This window comes from Haliotis rufescens, unplaced genomic scaffold (assembly GCF_023055435.1).
Source record: "Haliotis rufescens isolate VD_foot unplaced genomic scaffold, xgHalRufe1.0.p SCAF_32, whole genome shotgun sequence".
Classification (NCBI taxonomy): domain Eukaryota; kingdom Metazoa; phylum Mollusca; class Gastropoda; order Lepetellida; family Haliotidae; genus Haliotis; species Haliotis rufescens.
The window spans coordinates 5,683,681-5,707,102 of record NW_025964024.1 but is presented as its reverse complement, the minus strand read 5'-3'; the positions used below and the strand labels follow the sequence as shown (position 1 = coordinate 5,707,102).

Here is a 23,422-nt window from a genome sequence, read left to right as displayed (position 1 = left end):
GATAACATTGAGTAAATATTTTCCACGGGATCTAATTGAACCATGTTTTTGACTGACAGTTTGAAGTACAATATGTACCTTCATCTTGACATCCATTAAAGCTATGTCGAAGCTGTCAGGGAATTATGCTGCATCATCACAACAGAAACTAAATTGATCATAACTTTAGAAACGTCTGGAATTAAACATAATCCTGAGAAGACGTTGACCGTCAGAAAGGTAGGTTATTGTCTCGACATGCATACTGCAGGTTACACCAAGGAGCGTGGTGTTTTAAGTCTTACAAAGAACAGACACGATCTTGACAGGTTACTAAAACATCACAACACGAGTAATGTAGAAACAATAAATATTAGATCACTGTTACATTCCTGTGATCTCAGAACTGAAACGGGCTTCGGATAGGGTGACAGGAGGAAATCGAACATGGGTCTTTGTGTGATAGTAGATTCAGTAATTTAGGATTAGGTTAACTATGAAAAGACTAGTCACATGAAAATGTTGTAAGAAGTGAATCAAGCAAATCATGGCAATAGCATAATCATGATGCAGCTGCTGTATCGTTGACGGCAAAGCAAAATATTCACTCACTTGGAATTTTCATACTCTTACAAATAAATGTCACACTGCTTGATAGAACCTATCGTTAATGAAAACCATGACAACTGAATTCTGGTATTGCATAAACATTTCCAGATTATTTATATAATAAGAATATCCAGATCTTATAACTGGTCCCACTGGACGTAAAAAGCAAAATAGTGGTCAACGTTATATGAATGGATGACTGAAAATCAGTAATAACAACGGGTGTCCGTGAAAAGGATAACCTATACCTTGGACAAAAGCTGAAACGAGAATTATCTAAACTATGACCATACATGATCCGATACACGTCATGTGAAACAATATGTTCTACTTAAAGATATACTGATGGAAATAAATAAAGGATCGCATAGTGTGTATGGTCAATGAGTCCGAATGTTGTTATTATTTTGTGGCCGTTTTTCGGAAGTACATGGTCAACATCTCCAAATCGCAGGCTATCACCTATAGAAAGACATGCAGTGCACGTGTTTCAGTGGTTTTTCATGGCACAATGGGGTATAAAGTCTTCTACTGTAAGACCGATCTCATTGACATCAACTGCGTGGAACATGCCAAGACAGTACATGTGTTTGAAGGAGAAATGGCAGGCAATCGGAATGGTGAGGTCAGGCCAGTCACTGCGAGAAGTTGAAAGACACTTTCAGAAGTCCATCAGTATCCTCTCACGACTGTGGAACCTCTACAGGCAGACCGGCGATGTTGTCATGAGCCGTGAGCGTGGGCGACCAAAGAAAACCACAGCTCGTCAAGATCGCCAGATTCGGATGATTTGTTTGAGGGATTGCTTTAAACCTGTCCCAAAAGTGAATGCCGAGTTCAGAGCTGTCACACATCTATGGTTAAGTGATCGCACAGTACGTAACAGGCTGCGTTCAGCAGGGCTAAAAAGTCGCCGTCCCGTGGTAGGAATCAGGATGACTCAACAACACAAACGGTGAAGGTTACAGCGGGCAAGGCAGCATGGAGCCAGACAGCTGCGTCGTTGGCGATACACCATGTTCAGCGATGAGTCTCGTTTCAATATGGACAATACAGATGGTCGGATACGTGTTTGGAGACGACGTAATGAACGATACCAAGCATGCACTGTCAAACAGCATGACAGATATGGAGGTGGATCAATGATGGTCTGGGGTGGAATCACCTACGACAACCGAACAGATTTGATTCGTGTGGATGGTCGTCTAACTGGTGTTCGTTCCTGAATCGTGATTCAGCCGATTTTTTTAGGCAGAACCAGGACGCTGTGCGTCCATGGCCGCCTAAAAGTCCAGACCTTAACCCGATAGAATATTTATGGGACGTTCTTGGTCGTCGGGTGCGAGATCGCATTAATCAACCTCGTAATCTGGACAAGATGTTTGACTGTTTAAGACAAGAGTGGCATTAATGTTCCAAGGGCTACAATCCGGGCATTAATTCGGAGTATGCCAAGACGTTGTCAGGCTGTTGTGAGAGCTCGTGGTGGTCACACGTCATACTGAAGAACTGAGATTAAGTCATTATTTACCATGTAGCTTTCATTTGATCAAGTGTTGTATTAAAATCTTATGTCTGCACTATCTATGCGATCCTTTATTTTATTCCATCAGTGTATTATAAATATAAAAGAGGTATAATACTGGCACATACACTTAACTACTGCATTTCAGGTGAGATCAAATGAATTGGGGTTTTACGTTGCATCATTGTACTTATTGTACATTGCGTGTCTGTGTCTGTGTGTTCGTGCGTGTGTGACAGTTTGTACCAGTCCGGACTAATGCGTGGTTTTGATAGAGCCAGGCCACTGTCACAGTTTAACACGTATACCCCCATCAGACACATTATTATGCCTCAAAGTGAGATTGACCAATCAGAGAGCAGAACTACTAACCCCACATGACCTCGTATACCGTCAGTAAAAATCCAAGATGGTTTCTACTGACCTAATAATACCCCGTATACAATCAGTAGCAGCCAAGTTGGATTTTCCAACACCCACCTCACATATTTCACATGGAAATTCTGGTACACAAATTCGTTATTCGACACTGTTTTGTGTTTTACTATCAATAATTGTGATCAGCAAAGACATTATTTTGTAAACAAACGACGTTCATGACTTTTTTGATAAAAATGATAGAGAAAACGCTTCCAACAGTGGTCACTTAGGAGATAAACCTACTGTGTTTTGAAATTTGATGTCATTCCACTGTAGAGAAGATACCTCTCATTTATACATTTGAAACTTCATGCTAAAGCGCTCGGCTCCAAATTCCAAAAAGAGGTATTTACTCTGCAGTGGGACAACATCAAATTTCAAAACAGAGTAGGTTTATCTCCATTTTACCATGATGGCAACAACGCTTTAAAAACGGTGCTCTCTTGCAACGCGTAACAACACAGGGTACACAGGTCCACAATCTTCGCACATTCCGGAAAGTTGTCACAGGTAGTTACTTACATATTTAACACTTATTACTAAAGTTGAAGATTAAAAACACCATAGTCATAAGTAGTTCAAGATAAGTGTTAGAAACACATAATTTGTCCAAAAAAAAGTTGACAAATAACACTCGAAACTTAGTCCAATGACAGATGTTTTTATTTCTACCAACCCGTTCTGCACTGTTTTGACTGACCATGTCATTTCTTTGCAGTATGCGAGAGAGGTCATTTCTTGGAAATCGAACATGCCATTTCAATTGTAGGTGTGTCAGGTTGTAGAAAAAGGTTTTAAAATGCTAAACGAATATACTTCTACAATAAATTCCATGAATTAACATTCTATTATATATTTAAGATGTGTAAGTGTTATTAGTTAGTTAACAATTACCCCCAGTAAACAATAATAAAGTCAAAATAAATGCCTCTCCACCCCAAACTTGGATGTGGCAGAACTTGACCTACATCACGCTTTCTCACACCTCACGGCTGTTAATGGCTGACAATCTTGCGTTTACATTCAGTTAAATGAAGCAAGATGACAGCCCTGATCTATGTGTGTGTAACCTGTCAATTTCAGGATTTCACAGATTCAAAGCCAGAGTGTGAAAGAAATGAGACATTTGTGACACAGAAATAGTGGTTTGTGCATGATTTTCTTCTGAAATGAATTTCATCCAGTTTTACTTCAATGATGTCGGAACATTGTTTTCCTGGCTTTTCGATTGGACGAGTGTTTTCTGAGTGATGGAGTCAAATCCTCTTCTGCCAAATCATTACAATGGTGGTTTACGGAGATGGCAACAAATATCGATCACAAAAAGGTTAGTAAACAACATGTTTTCACGAATAAAGTTTTTTCAAACAATTTTTATAATGTTATATTTTACTTTCATTGTCGGTTGTTTCAATGAGGAAATCGCTTAAATTGTTCTGATTCTTGACACCATAGAACATGTCCCTAACAGTTTCATAAACATTTCATTTGTATGCAATAGATATGCCCTCGTTAAATTTTTAATGTCTTCATAGAAGCAGTCAGGGTTGCGGCCAAGAACGCCCAAAACATCAGATATCAAACTACCGTATTTCCACTATTAATTTCGCGAGAGCGCGTGACTCGGCGTGTATTAGAGACCTGGCTGGTATGAGAGACCCAGTGTGTAATAGTGGAAATATAGATACGTGTTACAGTTAATATAATCGATCGGCATCCATTTTTTTTTATGATATTCATATGCACGTTTGTTTGTGAAAAGGCTTATATTGGAAAGGGGTTTCCGTAGCAAAAAGGAAACCTCTTTTAACCAATCAGAATCAAGCATTCAACAATGTCATGGTAGAATGAGTTACAAATAGCAACGTCATAGAACATAATATAGGATGACGTCACAAACAAGAAACGTGACGCCAATGACGTCACATAGCAATGGAATGGACAGCAGCCCGAAATCGGACTGCTGTCAAGTTACAGTGACCCTCAGATTTATGTTAACATGCAGGCATTTTTACGATAATTCTTTCTATAGCTATATAATTTAGCTATAATACTTTAAACGTTCACATTCAGTGTATTATATATTCCATTTTTAACATTTATGTTTACGTTAAAGCGTTGTATATGGGAAACATATGTACTGGTCCTGTCGTTTATACTGGTTGTAAGTGTCAAGTTTTCATTTTGACATGACATGTGCGACAATGAAACGTTTCCACATAATAAATTCATTATGGTGTCTTTAGTTGCCGTATACGCTGTATTATTGGGTTAGCAGAATTTCTTTCTGCTTACCTAATTTGACACGGTATACAGCAACTAAAAACACAACAACTAATAGTATACTGAACCAGAGCCGCCAGTCTTTATTTTATCCCCTTAATGCTAAGTGCCAGGCAGGGTTTTGTTTGTTTTGCTGAACTCAGCAATATTCCAGCTATTTGACGGCGGTCTGTAAATAATCAAGTATGGACCAGACAATCCAGTGATTGACATCATGAGCATCGATCCACGCAATTGGGATACGATGACATGCATAGACCAAGTCAGCGAGTCTGACCACCCGATCCCGCTGATCGCCTCTTATGACAAGAATAGCTGCCTTTTATGGCAAGTATGGGTTGCTGAAGACATATTCTACCCCAAGTCTTCACGGGTCACCAGGCAGGGTAACAACAATTACCATGTTGTAAAGTATTGAGGTACGATGCGGTTGGGGATCGAACCACCGAACTTCCAATCTCAGGGCAGACGCTCTATCCACTAGACCATGGGGGCGCACTTGAGGGACTACTATATGTGGTGTATGACTTTTAGGGACTTTTTCATTCTTGGAACTCGTGGGATTTACTGGTGGCTCTTTCAAATAACTTGTTGACGACAAGTAGTGAGAACAAGCTTCCTATGTACTTTCTTATATCTGATTTCCCGACAATGACAAACTTATAAACGGTTCAGATCAGGAGCAACTTTGAGTAAAATCAAATTAAATGAAGGTTATTTTGGTACCGAGCGTTATATGAAGAGAATTATGTGTTTGCAATAATCCTAAGAAATGTCAACAAGACAAACTTGGACTTGGATTTGAAGGCACCTATCACACGTATAGGAATCAATATGAAATGAAAACAAATTGAGCTTGCACTTTCCTTTGCAGGCATCACTGAGAGTAGATGTGGTTAAAATGAACATATAATACGTATTCTCATCCATCTGAAAAGACATCCTCTGTGCACAACGAAACGACGTATGCCTGTCAGGTGTTAGAATGGTTGCACACATTTTCTTCTCATACATGTTATATCATGAGCAAATCATTGGACAGAGAAAGATGAACAATGGCATTTGGCCAAGAAGTTTAACTTCAGCTTCGTGTATGTATTAGATGTGATTTTGTCCATTGATTTACCGTCCTGAGCTTGAACTTAAAGTGACTAGTGAAACCATCTCATTCTAATCTAGAACTAAAACAGATCATTGAAACCGCCCCATCTGTTTCATATTTAAATATATGCATAAAGATTCAGAGTCATAGACAACTATCCACAAGACTGTATGAGAAGAGGGAGGACGGCAATTTTTCAACAGACAAGATTCCTTTTATGTCAGGCAACAATTCGGCAGACCTAAGCCTTTGGTGGCCACAATTCACAACTTTTGAGGTACAATCACGCTTTCTGCGAAGATTTCAAAAGGCGTCATACAACTCTTTGTAAAATGTTCTTTTGTTCAGGGTTACAAGTTTAGGCCCCAGAATCGTAATTCTAAAATGAAAATGGACTCTGCTGTTAGTAGAGATGTGTAATTATATTTGAAAAGAATTCTGTAGCTATAATTTTACATGTTATGTATTTGTGCGCAAACATTTCACAGACAATCAATAGAAAAAACTGTTGAGAAGGAAATATATGATATTGATCAATGTGACTCTATTGTATACCTTTCTTGGTTGAATAACACTGATTAAATATTTCCTCAGTGCATAATAAAACCATGTTTATATTCACAGTTTTGCATCAAGTGCAATTACGTAATAACCCTGAAACGTTCATATTGACCATTAAAGCCATTTCGAGGTTTGCTTAAGTCAGAGGAGGATTATATTCTGTTTAATGTCATCTCCATGGAAGCATAGACTGATGCTATTGCATCAATACAGAAGAACGTATCATTCATATGCCACGCCTGGACTTACACATATACCCGAGAAGATGTTGGCTGCCAGGAAGGTTATTATCTTGACATGTATACTGCAAGGTATACCATGGAGCATATGTTGTAAATCTGACGGAGAAGTCGCTGACACTGTCTTAAAAGGCTACAAAGCCCATCACAAACCCAGCAATGTAGTTAACATAAGTACTCAAACAACATTGTTATCTGTACAAGAACTGGACAACAAAGAACAATATCTTAGCAGCACCATGTTTTGGGTCTTCTCGTGGTACGACCATCGAGTAGTTTGGAATAATTCGTTGAGCCCACAGAAAAGAATTCTTGTAGACACACACAAATTGTGGAAACCTGAATTGATTATAGGAAATAGTATCAAGGGACCAGATCTACTGCAGAGTGGAGGGTCTCTGCTGGTTACAAGTCATGGAAGTATTGAATGGCTTGTCACAGGGACAACGGAAACCAGGTGTCCTATCAACATTTACAAGTTTCCCTTTGATACTCAGACTTGTGTTGTTGTAATACGTGGATGGTTCGGGTTCTACAACAACATACGTCTCTCCAGTGAAGCACATGTTGACATGAAAGAATTTAAGGAAAATAGCGAGTTTGAAATTTCCCCTGAAGACATCACTAACATTGACAGTGGTAATGATGGACCGGTAATACGTATAACAATCCATTTGAGACGACGCCCTTTGTTCTACATCTTCACCGTCCTGCTCCCCGTGGTCCTCCTCTACTCCCTTAACCCCTTCGTGTTCCTGCTGCCCTCACAGAGCGGAGAGAAGACCAGCATGGCCGTGTCTGTCCTCCTCAGCTTCCAGCTGTTTCTGTCCATCATCAGGGACTCCCTGCCTGAGAACTCTCTCACCGTCAGCCTCTTCAGCCTCTACGTGACTCTGGCCAACTTCACCAGTATAATCATCGTTGTATTGAATATCCTCCTGCTCAAAATGAAAGGTAAGCCACCACCGAAATGGATCTTAAGAATGTGTAAGAAGAACTCTGCATCAAATCAAGTTGATGTTGTAAATGGCAAAGTGGAGGATGAAGAGCAGATAAGGCCAGAGTGGGTAGATATTGAAACTAAACTAAACAAGACCTGTTTTGCATGCTTCTTTGTGTTTAGTAGTAGTGTAACAGCCGTGATTCTTGGGATGCTGACAAGATAAAGAGGAAGCGCACAATTTGCTTATCCTAAAAGAAACCAATTACTTTTCATGAAGGAACAGTGATTTGTGGTATAAAAATAAATAACGTCAATGCCAGAGAGTAATCAGCCGAATGAAGCTTCCATTGGGCGTACAAGGCAAATTGGTGATGGAAATTACATGAGTTGATCACTGAAAATCAATGATGACACCATGATTCTAAGTTTAAACAAACATAACTAGATCTTAGGTATTCAAACAATGCCTGTTTGTACAACTTGACTTTCATTGGGATAAAATAGCTCTTATGAAGAAACATTATGTTGCATTATTGTGCAGTCGTGAAATTTAATTACTAGTTTTACATATGTTTGTGTCGCCTTAACGTTTTGGGGTTTTGTCCAGGTATGTCAAATTAAAGGTATTAAATCTAGTTCTCACCCTTTATAACCCCCCACACCTCATATTCCTAGGACGCCTCTAATAGTGCCATAAAGATGGAAATGCGTTGTAATTTAAATTGTTAAAGACTCGTAAAGACAGCTGTTGAAATCATACAAATTCGTTCAGTGTGCCTAAACAGTATGTCACTTTCATAAATCAAGAAGGTTGTAAGGGCTTTGTCAAATCATGGAGATGTCTCATGAAAAGTATCATTACTTCAAAAATAGATTTCAAGCTTTTAGTACCACTGACATATAAATTTCTCAGTAATATCATTTTGACAGCTTATTTGTGATTGTTCTGTCAATATTGTTTTTTGTGACACTCGTTTCGTAAAAACAGTATGACACACTAGCGAGTGTGTTAAAAAAAATTTATTATCCATTAGCTTTTGTCGGATGCAAAGAGATGAATTAAATTCACACACCCAACGACAACCCCTTCACCCGAAGTGAAGGTTGTGTATGGATACCGCTTGATAGTAAAACCAATCACGACTTCAAGCAGTGCTCATATAGAAGTAGAGCCTAATAGATAGACTCTTTGCGTCGGTATTCAAATAATAACTGAGAATCGTGTCACTTGAAATTTTAATTTATCAATGCAAATTTAAGAATAACCCTGTGTTCAAATATATTTACATCATTTGAAGTAAACCCTTCGAACACCTTCAAAACACAAGGCCAAGACAACTGTAGGATATCGGACATCAGGTTTTTTACATCAGGTGAAGGCTATTTGAAAGATATTCCATTAAGTATTCAAACAAGGGGAGTGTATGGACTGTCTTATTATCAGACGAATCACTGAAAGCGGGAAATTTAGCAATTCGTCTACGTTTAGGGACTTGTTCATTGTCAAATGAAACGGAAGGATTCCTGGAATTACCAAAACTGACGTCGAAGGCCCTTTTCTTTATTCAGCAATTATTGTTTGAATAAACCTGAATGACATGGCTCTACTTGTGTTTGTGATAGATGTTTAGTAAGGTACCTTTACCATTTCCGTTTATTTGTCTTTGTCTTAACGATATTGTTGACGTGTATGGTACAATCTGCGACGAAGCAAATGTCATATTTGAATCACTGAAAACAGATCAATAATAATTTTAATGTTAACTTTTAAATTCGTGTTTATGAATAAATGTTTTGTGTAAATATATGTCTTGTGTCATATTTAGATTATAGTGTTATTTGAGAGATACAAATGGTCTTGTTCTGAGATCATTCTGTTCCGTAGTAGTTTGTAGTAAACAACTTTGAATGAAAAATGTGGTTCCGCATTCGGATGAGGTCAAGCTCATCCAGGGTTTATTACACGTCTGAGACATGATTTTTATGTCCTCGGTTAATTTGGACCCCATAGTATTTTTGTATTATCCCTGTATCCAGTTATAATTTGTTTATTCCACTACCCAGCAACATCCCAGCTATACACTCTTTAAAAATATAAACGCACGGATAGCATGTAGATCACTGAACCTGACTACACAAAAAGTCCGCTATATATATATTCGATATATGTCAATGGAAAATGTTGCTGGCCTGATATTCGACAAACGGTGCGTCGAATCGCAGCCATTGTTCATTTACAATGACATAAACGGCATTGTTTTAACACTTGTTCAAAAATGTTATGGAGGAAAACAGTCAAGCAACATGCACGTGCAAGTAAACGCACGTAACGCGTGGTAGTGGCTATAAAAAGGAAAGCATAAGCCTATAATTTGTCATTCAATTGTCAACATTTTTCAAGTTCGAAAATGCCGAGACTCAGCGCTGCCGGTCGGAACATCGCCATAGGACGTATCCAAAGAGGGGAATCGGATGTCTGCTGTTGCACGCCACTTCAACGTCCACCACAGCACCATTTGCCGCCTTTGGGACCGATACGCACAGATCAATTCCACTGCAGACGCTTTCGTTGGTGCCATACCTTACAGCCTTTGAATTTAAGATACTGGAGACGAATGTGGTTTAGCGATAAAACACGATTTCTTGTTCACCGGCGAGGTGGAATACAGCGTGTTTATTGTCTTCGAAATGAGAGTTGTACGTGAATTCGACAATTTTGGTGGCGGTAGTGTCATTGTTTGAGGGGGGCCATATCCTAAACCACGAGATCTGACTTGGTTGTGGTTCAGGGAAATTTTACAGCAAATTGCTACATGAATTAAATTCAGTGCCGAGGAGATGCAGAGTCGTGATTGCTGCCCGGGGCGGTCACACAAGATACTGAGTTCAGCGCAACCTTGTGGCCTTATGTGACATGACAATGAACAGATTTCAATGCCTTTGTACAATGACAACAGGTGACGACCGAGATTCAAAATTTTATATTTGTATCTATGATGTTAAATTAAATATATCGACTTTATTAGGTACAATAAATGATAATGTGTCTGGTTGGGGGTATCCATGTTAAAGTGCGACATGTTATCTCAGTGGCCTGGCTCTATCAAAACCGCACATTAGTCCGGACTAGTACAAACTGTCACTCACGCACGCACGCACGCACGCACGCCAGACACACACACACACACACACACACACACACACACACACACACACACAAACAAAAGTACAATAATGCAACGTTAAACCCGAAGTCATTTTATCTCACCTGCAATGCTGTAGTTAAGTGTATGTGCCGTTATTAGACCACTTTTTTACGATGTTTTTAAGTAGTAAAATAGTGTATCGGATCATGTATGGTTATAATTTAGAAAATTCTCGTTTCAGCTTTTGTCCAAGGTATAGGTTATCCTTTTCGCGCACACCCGTTGTTATTACTGATTTTCAGTCATCCATTCATATAACGTTGACCACTATTTTGCCTTTTACGTCCAGTTAGACCAGTAAAAAGATCTGGATATTCTTATTATTATACAATCTGGAAATGTTAAGGTAATACCGGAATTCAGTTGTCATGGTTTTCATTAACGATAGATTCTATCCAGCAGTGTGACATTTATTTGTAAGAGTATGAAAGTGAGTGAATATTTTGCGTTGCAGTCCACGATACAGCAGCTGCATCATGATTAAGCTATTGCCATGATTTGCTTGATTCACCCGAAGTGGTAAACGTCTGAGACCTGCATTACTTCGAGCTTTCCTCCCACATTTAGCTGACACGCTGCGATATAACTGGAATACTGTTAAAAGCGGCATTAAACCCAACTCACTCACTCAATTCCATGAGTCACTTATTACAACATTTTTATATGACTAGTCTTGTCAAGGTTTAGCTATTCCTAAATCACTGAATCAACCATAACACAAAGATCCATGTTCGATTTCCTCCTGTCACCCTATTCGATCCCCATTTCAGTCCTGAGATCACAGGAATGTAACAGTGATCTAATATTTATTGTTTCTACATTACTCGTGTTGTGATGTTTTAGTAACCTTTCAAGATCGTGTAAAACACCACGCTCCTTGGTGTAACGTGCAGTATGCATGTCGAGACAATAACCTACCTCTCTGACGGTCAACGTCTTCTCAGGAGTGTGTTTAATTCCAGACGTTTCTAACGAATGATGCATTCCTATGTGCTTCTGTGTTTAGGCAATGTGATCAATGTATTTTTTATTGTGATCACGCAGCATAATTCCCTGACAGCTTCGACATAGCTTTAATGGATGTCAAGATGAAGGTACATATTGTACTGTCAATCAAAAACATGGTTTAATTAGATCCTGTGGAAAATATTTACTCACTGTTATCACACACAGAGATTTACGACAGGAGCCCACATAGATCAATATGAATATTGCCAAGTCATCCGTTGTTTTGTATTGATTGTCTATGAATTGTTATGGCATCTCTTAGGGCTGGTGACATTGTTCATACATCCATGTGGGGCTTCCGGGTTAGAATTACAGGACCCAAGCAGCCTACGCTGGCTGTAAGATGTGAACAAATAGTTCGGGTGGTAAAGCGTCAGTGACTTGCGTGATTGAATGCCACCACACCCCGACAGCGTAGAGCGTTGCTCACACTATTGATCACTGGTTTGTCTCATCCAGGTAGATTCTTTTCTAGACAAGCGTTATATAGCTGTGAATATTGTTGTGTGAAACGTTAAACAAACGAAACTTACTTTAACTAGGTGCAATTATCTCCTCAATTCCTCGGAGATGTTGTGCTATAGAAACATGTTCCATTATGTTTTTGAAGCTAAATCCCGTACAAAATATAATCATGAAACAATTTTAAAAGTTAACATGTGCCTTTGGTTAAATTTGTTTTCTTCAAATCCTTATGTTGATGTTTCTTGAAAAGCTTTTGGCTTAAACTCAAATATCACCTTATGTGCACCAAGTCAGAACGGCAAGAAGCCTTTTACACCGTGGTGTACTCGACAGAAGTAAAAGTCCCAACCGGATTGTAAGCGCGGTATTTTGCGAGACCAGACAGTTTGCCAGACTTTGTGGTGATCAGTCAGCGAGTTATCGGTGACTGGAAATCTTGAAAAACTAAAGAACGAGAGAACTTTCACATCTAAAACCTTGGCAGACAGATTTGCCCTACACCAGTCAATGTAACAAAAGACAAACGATATCTAAAATCATTACATTTGATCTGATATTTTTGTTGTAAACAATCCAGTCGTCTGTGAAACAACGTTGCACAACAGAAGGGGGCGGAGTTAACCTTCGGTCAGCTGACATCTACTGCGCGAGCATAACTTATTCTAGTAGCGAACGTGGCGAACGTGGCGAACTCACACATGACTTCTAGAAGTGTCTGTTTACTTGCAACGAAACTGCCACGAAACTACCAAATGTTATTACAAAGACGTTAAGTTTTCAATACAGCAATGAACACACACCAACATACAGTATTCGATTGTTTTATGCAGGTATGTTGTGAAGAATATTTCCGTGAAAATGTCAGAATGGAGACTATTTTGATTTACATTGTCATATCCGCAGGAATCAATCTTCGAACCTTATTTCACAAACGATCCAGACCCAACAACTTTTGACAAGAGAACGCCAAATAGAATAAATCTAGATTTGGCTACTGAAACCTGATAACAGTTTGCTTAGGTTTTTCACCTTTATGGGCCAAACGTACAAACACGACAGGTCTAGTTATTATGAAAGCGATTTTAAATTAACTATTATAAAATAAATAAAGGTCATAATAATATGTAGTTAATTCATACATAGTTCTATCATCTGAGGACATGCCAATAAACAGTTAAATCAACAGAAACAAAAAATATAGTTTAATTCTAGATTCGCTGTCTACAAATATACAGATCAATTTGAAATATATAGACATTTGAAATATACTCAACAACAAAAGTGTTGTGACATCAATATTTTAGTGTATTTTTCAAAGTAAAGTTTGGTTTTCAATATTGTAGTACATGTTTGGAATTAAGTCACAAAAACGCAACTGCTACAGAAAAGCATGCATTCCATGCAAAAGGTGACTTTTATGCAAGCCCCATGCTTTTCACTACCCAAGAATGGGTATAAAACATGTGCGTTAACGGGATTACATATGCATTGACAACAAACACTCAGAAAACAACAAAATTACACAATTATTGAACATTACGAAATGTCACGCCTGTTCGTAAAAGAGCGTCTGCGAGACATTGGTATGCTTGAAGCAGGATCGAGTCAACGTGATGTTGCAAGACGATTTAACGTCCACAGAAACACCATTTGGTGTTTATGGCAACGTTAACAACAGGCGAATGCAGTCAAAGACCATCCTCGGGGTGGCAGGCCACGCGTAACCAATAATCGACAAGAAAACTGGAGTCGAACAACAGACCTACGAAATCGATTCCAGCCAGCAACAGTGACTGCAAGAAGCATCCCTGGGCCTTCGACGAATATCTTCACAAATCGTACGTCGTCGCCTCAGATGTGCAGGGATTGTCGCCAGAAGACCCGCCAGACCTCCCATTTTGACAAGCACGTCTACAGTGGTGCAGACAGCGTCTACGCTGGACGGTTATGCAAAAGGGACAAGTTCTAATCACTGACGAGTCTCGTTTTCTCCTCAGCCACAGCGATGGACGGATTCGAGTGTACCGACGTCGAGGTGAACGTTACGTCAATCATTGTGTCATGGAAGAAAATCGTTTCGGGGGCGGCAGCGTTATGGTAGGGGTCGGGTCTACAGCACGACAGAGGACCCGTTTGAGAGTGGTAGAGGGAAATCTCAATGGAGAGCGCTAACGCGACGAATTCATCGGCCCTGTTTTTCTACCGTTTTGGCGTCGTCATGGCCCAGGCATTACCTTTCAACATCACAACGCCCGGCTTCATATTGCTCGACTTGTTCAGGGTTCCCTTCAACAAAACAACGTGAATGTCATCCCCCGGCCGGCTCGCTCCCCTGATTTCTCACCAATCGAGCACATGTGGGATCAGATGGATCGGCGCCTTCGACGTCAACCACGTGTTCCACAGACACTCCAGGAACTTCGAAACATGCAGATATGGACAGATATCCCACAGGACTTTGTGCGACGCCTGGTCCATTCCATGAGACGAAGATGTGTTGCTTGCATCGCAAACAGAGGTCGACACACACGCTATTGATTTGTAAATTGACATTTTGGCATGTTCATGTTTCTTTTTATGAAATCACGCATTTTTTGTTGTCAGTATGGCAAATTAAACCATTCGATCACGTACAGGAGTCTTCTATCTGTTCAAACAGAAATTGTTTCAGATTTGGTAAAAAACATACCTTTGCATTAAATCTTATTCAATGTCACAGGAACTTGTGTTGTTCAGTATATATATAGTGCTTGTTATAGAAATATGCATGTTGTGAATAATCGATGTATACTTTCGGAGACGTCTTACCTTTTAACTTATTTAGCATATTTATCACGACGTACATGTATGTTCCATATAAATTTAATATTTTAAATATTTGAATCCAAGGGCACATGCACGGTTCAAAACACAAACGGGCATAATTTCACGGCGCACATTAGGCCGATTTATCATCAACATTTTCGTCCAAATAGTCACGAGTCAACAGCCTTTGAAAGATATTTGATATTACTACACGAGTACCATATATCTTACATCGTGTTAGATACGCTTTGAAACAACGAGTTGTAAGATAAATGGCATCGAGTGCAATAATCTGTTTCTTACACGCCCTAAAATCGCACCTTTTTAGCATCGAATCGATGCATTTTGTCTGTTCTCGTGATCGCATGGCATCCAGAGGGTTAATACATAATACAAAGGTCATGAGTGACGTCATCCGACGTACTGCTTACTATTTATAAATAATGTGACCCTACAAAGGCGATGATGAACCCGCATGATGCCGAGTAAAAAAAATTCCCTCAAAGAAATTACCAAATATGTAAAACAATGTTTACTACCGTAAGACATCGCTGCTGGTGACCGACTTCTACAAAATGGCGTGTTCACTGACAACAGTACGCGGGATTTTCAGAGGAGGATTTTCGTTGATTGAGGGATGGTATATACATAAATGTGTCATGTTAGTAATCAGAAACAATCAGACAGTCTGCGTGTTGTTATTTGTTTATATGTTTTCCAATGTCACCAAGAGAATTCGTCAGAAATGCAGATAACTACCGTCGTCGTTGTGCGTGACTTTGCGTCAGTCATGGCGTCACACAGGACGGAAACTTTTACGATTTCTGTTGAATTTCCCTGATCACTGTAATGTATGTAAATTTAATTCCATAATTCGTGCTACGATATTCTTCCCACGAATATTCTCAAACGCGTCAGCCAATGTATGCAACAATTAGACGAATGGATCTCTCAAAATGGGATAGTGTAAAATCTAAAAAAAATTCTTTGTTTACATTTCAAAAAGTACAGTTTTCCGAGCACAGTGTTCGTTTGCACACCTAATTTATTTCGCTTGATTTCATCTCGATAATTTGTATTGGTGACAAAGACCATTTGTCATTTGATTCTAAAATGTAAGAGGAATTAAGGGATGCATGTATCGCAGCTGAGTTTGAAATGTACGTGATCTAATAGGCGTTTCTTAACCCGCATACGTGAAACATGATTTTTGTCAACACTATCCAATATGGCGGAAAGTGCACTTCGGCGTTCGTGTTTTGGGTATTTTCCAAATCATTATAATAAAACGATTCCAGGTGCTCCGGCGACGTTTCAGAATTATCATTTGTGTTTTGGTGAAAAACAGATTCCCGTGATTACTTGATATGCTATTTTTTAAATTCAATCCTTCCACTAAATATCCGATATTAAGATTTATAAACACACTGTAATGTTGCTTTGCCTAAAATGACAGCGGATGATATCACAGAAGAGGGAATTTCCAACAGAATTCAAAACTTTTAGTGTGCGTGATGTATTTCGAATTTTAGTCGAATTCTAAGTGAGGGTTGAAGAGGAGAGACATATATATCGTCGGAGCATATGTTTTCGGACATCAGCGTTTTCGCGAACTAATCCCGCTATAACGAGGGTTCTGGTGTCAACAGACATTGTAAATACTCCGATGATGGCTTGATGTTTAGATAAAGCTGTCTTTCATACGTGAATAAGATGTTTTACGGTTCTTGTGATCAACGAATGTTTCTTAAGCGTCAGAAAACCCATAACACGGGCATATATCTATTTACACTCTAAAACCGTTACGTTCAACACAGACGTAGGTGGACATTCGACTGAAGCACGAGCAACTTATCAATGACTTACGATCTGGAAAGTAGTCCGTCATAATCTGACCTCAGGTCATCACCATGGAGTAGCCAATCACGGGCCTGGAATTTGATCTCACACATATGTTTGATACCAGTTATCTCCAATGGGTTTCTCACCCACAGGTGTTTAAGAATTAAGGAATACTCGAGCTTTCTGTGTATCAGTATGACTGTGCAAACATCGACAATTTCATACATCAAGTCGAAATTAGGACACCTGGAGAACAACTCAATGTAACATAAACATTTTGGAAAAATTCATGAACGCCAACGCTGATACGAGACCGGTCGAAACCATACCCCTAAATTATACTAGCACTATCATGGTTGGGGATTCCAGAAATAGCTTTGCACATTGTCCTCATGTTGGGTCTTGAACTTGTGAAGTGAACGCTTTAACCACAAGGCTACCTGACCGCCCGTGTTAGATGAGACTGATTGGCGATTTACAGGTGCAGAACAATCCAACAGTGTTTGTTTATATTTTGTTTTGTTTAACGACACAGTAGACGGCAATATTCCAGCTATGTGACGGGTGTAAGTAAATAATCGAGTGTGAATTGCGGTACAATGACATGCATCAACCAAATCAGCGATGCCGATCAGCGATCCCGGGCCTTCAGCGTGTCTAATCAAAGATTAAACCACTAGGTGATCCCACCGTGTGTGTGTGTGTGTGTGTGTGTGTGTGTGTGTGTGTGTGTGTTAAGGCAATTACAATGAAATGTTTACATTTACATGCATTCAGGGATTCGGCTGTTTTGCATCAGGTGCAATAACGTAATTCGGTAAAAGGATAACAAAGAGACGCAGTAAAGTTGGTTGGTTTGTTGTTTAACGCCGCACTCAGCAATATTCCAGCCATATGACGGCGGTCTATAAATAATCGAGTATGGACCAGACAATCCAGTGATCGACATCATGTGCATCGATCCACGCAAATGGGATCGATGACATGCATCAACCAAGTCAGTGGGCCTGACCACCCGATCCCGTTAGTCGCCTTTTACGACAAGCATAGTCGCCTTTTACAGCAAGCATGGATTGCTGAAGACCTATTCTACCCTGGAATCTTCACGGGTCTACTTCGAAGTCTGATAAATTTTGAAGAATAGGCTATCAAACTCCTTCCATCCCTCTCTTGGGTGAATAATACTGAGTACATATTTCCAACATTACCTCATTAAAACCATGTTTTAGATTCTCAGTTGTGCATCAAAGGCAATTACACAATTACCTTAAAACGTTCATATTGACATGCACAAAATCCATTTCGAAGTTTGCTTATTCATAGGATTAGGCTCTGTTTAATGTCATCTCCATAGAAACACATACTGATGATATTGCTAAAATATAGAAGAACCTAAGAAAACGTCCGGACTTACACATACGCCTGAGAAGATGTTGAATGTCAGGCATGTTATTTTACGTGACATGGATACTGCAAGTTACATAAAGCCCCATATGCGGTAGTAACTACCGCACTCTAGTGGGCGGAGCATATACAAGTGATATGACAGGTCAATATGACGTCATGATAACACATACATTTCATTGGTTAATGCGTAAACGGGTGACGTCATGTAAACACCCACCCACGTGGGCCGTTTGACAACAAGGACGTAAGTTTTAATGGTAATGTAAATATCTACCAAACGATTCCAAGACTTTTCAACAAACGCGTACATCTTTGGTTTCAAAACCTACCTGCAATGTCGTCTTCACATCTTCATAAAATGATATCGTGGAATGTCCACGATTTATCCAACACAGTAGTCCAACACACAAATTATAGTTCTAGATCTCTGGACGAGAACGAAATACGTTTGTCGTGATGCATATGAGCAGTGTAAATGAACAAGAAACATAATATGTGTTGGGGCACCAATCGTTATCCTGTGGTGTACGGTATATCTGCAGTTTATAAATAGCATTTCTCACAATATATACGGCAATCGGTGATTTCAACAATGTTTTTCTTCGTTGTGTTTGTCTTACCTCATCTGGAATCTGGATGACAACGGTCGTGTAAAAAATCCTGGTAATGGTCATAAATATTTTCAAGTGATCAAAGTAGTTTCTTCGTTGTTTCTTCAATGTAATATGATGTGATTATCATAATCAAAGGCATGTTTGTTACACAATAAACAGTCCCTGGAAGTTTTGTTTCGTGATGAAACGCAAACACAACATTTTAAACTTGACCTCTGTTCTGGGTACAGATATGTTAGTTGCCATACTATATGGTGAGCAAGCTTTGTGTGTATAAGCATGAAGCGAAAAAGACCTGTAATGACAGAAACTTATCTGCGCCACGTATTTTCTTCATTTCATTCAATGGTTTTATTAACTAGTTGCTTCCAGTTTCTCTTTGTAGGAAATACACCACAGCTTACATATGTACAAAGGTTGTTTCGTAGGTTATACTTGTTAAGAACTGATAAAAAATCTCCACATACAGATTTAGGATTAGTTGGATTTGCAATGTATGCACAAAAAAAGATGTTTAACAAAATTGTTACAGGTTAAGTTACATAAGATGCCAAGCAGCTGAAGTTTACACTTATCGATAAAGCCGATCATTGTCCAAAGCCCAAGATTAGCAATAGTGGATTCTGATGGAGATCTTCTATCAAGTCCTTGTACAGTTCGCGCGAAATAGCGTTGAGTATGTTCAGTGACATTAATGTTTTGACCCTTTATATCAAAGAGCAGTTCGCAGCCGTAAAAACTTGTTTTTAATATCATTCTTAACCAGATTTTTACACTGGTAGCTGGATGTAGCTCAGAACTGTTGATTCCCACAGATTTTAACGATCCAGATCCCTGTTGATTGGCATGCCAAGTGTCATTTGCATAAGGCCATCCATATTATTTGTATGTGTTTCTCCCCTCAAGCCTCAACTAACCAGAGAACGGGCGGACGAAATAAAATATGTTACTTATCAAAAAATGTCTTTCAATAATTGTGTAAGTTATTTTATGACATTTTAAAGGTTTTACACTTGGTACTAGAATCCAGTCTATGAATTAATTTATGATGTAGATCGATTCGCTTTGCTTCGGAAACGAATTTTTAATAAACAACGGAACAAAGATAAAGTTGACCTGGTCTTTTATGACGGTGCAATGGTAGATCTAGTAGTATTTCTTTTATTAGTTCGGTGCGTAATTTTCCACAGCGGCAGCAAAATTGAGACACGAAGACACTATATTTTTTAAAGTCGGAATGGAGGTAAAAATATTAAGATACAGACAGCCTCACAGACTTCGAAACGATGTTCACTTAAATATTTGTCAAATTAATTCTGTCATGTGCGTGAAAATGGGTTTCAACCTTTATTTTCATCAAGCTTACATTCAGGTCGCTGGCTACTTCGGCATTAACACGTTTTGTCTCGAAGCTCAAAGCAACAATGTTTCTCTCTGATACATTTTTCTTTCCATCCATGACGAACATCTCTCATAATGTCAATGCCTCAACAATCTTCCTGGGCAGTTGAATTCAACAATGTAATACACACGGCCTCATACACGGCGTCATCGCAAAGATTCCCTCCAAATACCCACCACGTGATCAGGATTACGACCTTGGGATAAATTGATAAATTAATTTTGCATTTTTAGAAAAGATTTTTTTTTCGTGAATATTATTATCAAAAAATATCCCGTACATTGTACTTTTGGATTGCACTGCGTATTTCTTTTATTACTTTCTAAAACTTTTTGTGTTCCCCTTTCTGACCACGCGATCTCCTAACAGCCAGGCCCCATGAGCGCATCGAGTTGCTGCTTACAAATGTCAAGAACTTTGTAATTTCGCTTGTCTTCAATATGAGCAACAAAACATTTTTATGTGAAGCCTAATTTGACGAAGAGTTGTTCGAGACATTCAGGGAGCCTTTATTCATTTCGATTATATCGTGGAAAAAGTTCCAATTCAAGATGACATAATTCCGATTCACAACTCGAATCGACAAGATGGCGACTCTCTTCCCGCCCTTGCAAGTGCAACAGAAACTTTGATAAATTCAGTGCCGATTCTTGGGACTAGTGAATCAGTGTCACAGCTGGATTTCATTGTGGAACCGGGATGAAGCCGCACATGTATGTTCACACTTCTTTTGTAAACCATGCGTGACACGGCACAGACAATCGCAGTTAGGCAATGGTACGGCCACCATGTTGCAGAAATTCGTCGATTCGAACACATTGCTTCTGGACTGAGCTAAATAAACGAAGTATTTGGAGAGATCGTAGATACTTGGACTTGAAGTAACGGAACGTTGCAGCAGATGAAGGATTGGTGTGGAAAAAACGGGAAAGGGATCCCAGATTGTATTTTAAAACTTGTGCGCGAAGTGTATCCAAATACCCGAACAAAAAATACATGGGACAAGTGTGGATCGAATGATCAAACTGAGTTTTGTGTGTGAAAATTCTGTGAAAAAAAGGAAATTCATAATTAAAGTTGTCTTGGAATATGTGTATTGGAGTTTTCGTTTATCATAAGTACAGTATTATCTGGATACGCCTTCTGTAGGTTAAAATATCAAGTATATTTCGTTACTTATTTACCAGTTGCTTATTTGCATTGTTATGTTGATACACGTGACATATTCATCTATTGTAGTCAAGCACAGAAATATTGGCGCAACTTCTGGTGCTTCAAATTAGGCCCCTTTCTAAAACCTAGTTGAAAATTCTGTGTAATTATTTCAGTTTTATGAATATAAACTGATTATTGTGTGGCACAAATCTAACTGTTGAATACAAATTACCAAACCTAAACAAATATCTGTAATTTTCGGATTGAACTGAAAGAATCGCGTCGTCAATTTAGTATTTAAGTATCGTCACTGTTACATTAACCGAAACTGCTGTTCTGCTGCAAAAATATACAACACAATGAACACAAATGCATTGAATGTGTCACATGTACGCATGACCATGTGCTTTGCTATTTATAGCGCAACCGTAAATACATGTAAGCTCCGCCCATTGTGATTGATGCAGACGCCAAACACGATCGATTCGATTTTTTATGATAAACTACAGAAAAGTTGTTGACTTATATCTTGATATGGAGCCATTTGTTGTATCCATGGTTTGTTATTCAAGTTGATACGAAGTTTGACGGTCAGTGGTGGTCGGTTCCCGTAATGTTTTTCAAAAAACTTCTCCCGACACTCGGTTGTGTTTACATCGTCATTGAAACTGAAACACCGCCACCTTGCGGGCTATTTATAGTCATGGTGGGGCTTTAAGGAGCATATGTTGTAAAATCTGACAGGGAAGTCATTGGCACAATCTTAATAGATCACAAAGTCAATCACATGCCAAGCAATGAAGATAACATTACAATTGAAGCAGGATTGTTATCTGTACGCGAACTGGATAACAAAAAGCAGTTTCTGTGCAGCACCACCTGGTTGATCTTCTCGTGGTACGACCATCGTGTTGTTTAGAATACTTCGTTGAGGTACCAAGCAAGTGTTCTTGCGGTCCCAGACAAGTTCTGGAAACCTGAAATGATTAAAGGAAATAGTATCAAGTGACAAGAGCTACTACATAATGGAGGGTCTCTGCTGGTGAACAGTCATGGAATCATTAGGTGGCTTGTCACAGGGACAATAGAAAGCAGGTGTCCTGTCAACATTTACAAGTTTCCCTTTGATACCCAGACATGTTCAGTTGTAATAGGTGGATGGCTCGGTTTCTACAAGAAAATATATCTTTTTTGTGAAACAGATGTTGCCATGAAACAATTTGAAGACCATAGCGAGTTTTAAATTTCCCCGGAAGACATAACCGACATCGGCTGTGGTTATAGTGGGCAGGGAACACGTATAACCATCCATTTGAGAAGACGCCCTGTTATACATCTTCAACATCCTGCTTCCCGTTGTCCTCCTCTACTTCCTCGACACCTTCGTGACCCTACTTCCCTCACAGAGCCGGGAAAAGACCAACATGGTCGTGTCTGTCCTCCTCAGATACGAGCTGTTTCTGTCCATCATCAGGGACTCCCTGCCCGATAACTCCTTGACCGTCAGCCTCTTTAGTGTCTACGCGTCTCTGGCCAACTTCACCATTGTTGTCACCGTCGTTGTCAATGTCCTCCTCCTCAAAAGGAAAGATAAGCTTCCAGCGAAATAGATCTTAAGAATGTGTTAGGAGAATGGCTTCAAATACATTTGATGTCGAAAGTAGCAATGTAGAGGATGAAGAGCAGACGAAGCCAACTTATGCAGATATTGAAACTAAACTACACAAGACCTGTTTGCATGCTTCTTTGTGTTTAGTCTTGGTATAACAGCCGTGACTTTTAGGATGTTGATGTCATAAAATAAAACAAATGGACATTACGATTCATCAAAGACAACTACATTTGTAAATGAGTTAA

General features: G+C 39.2%; 1 protein-coding gene across 1 annotated transcript; it reads left to right on the top strand.

Moving 5' to 3' along the window:
- The first annotated feature begins 1,205 nt into the window (after nucleotides 1-1,205).
- On the top strand, nucleotides 1,206-23,175 carry LOC124147638 (ligand-gated ion channel 4-like). The gene is made up of 3 exons (XM_046518315.2): nucleotides 1,206-1,320; nucleotides 7,073-7,672; nucleotides 22,886-23,175. The coding sequence occupies exons 1-3, from the start codon at nucleotides 1,206-1,208 to the stop codon at nucleotides 23,173-23,175; spliced, it is 1,005 nt and encodes a 334-aa protein (XP_046374271.2).
- Nucleotides 23,176-23,422: the final 247 nt, after the last annotated feature.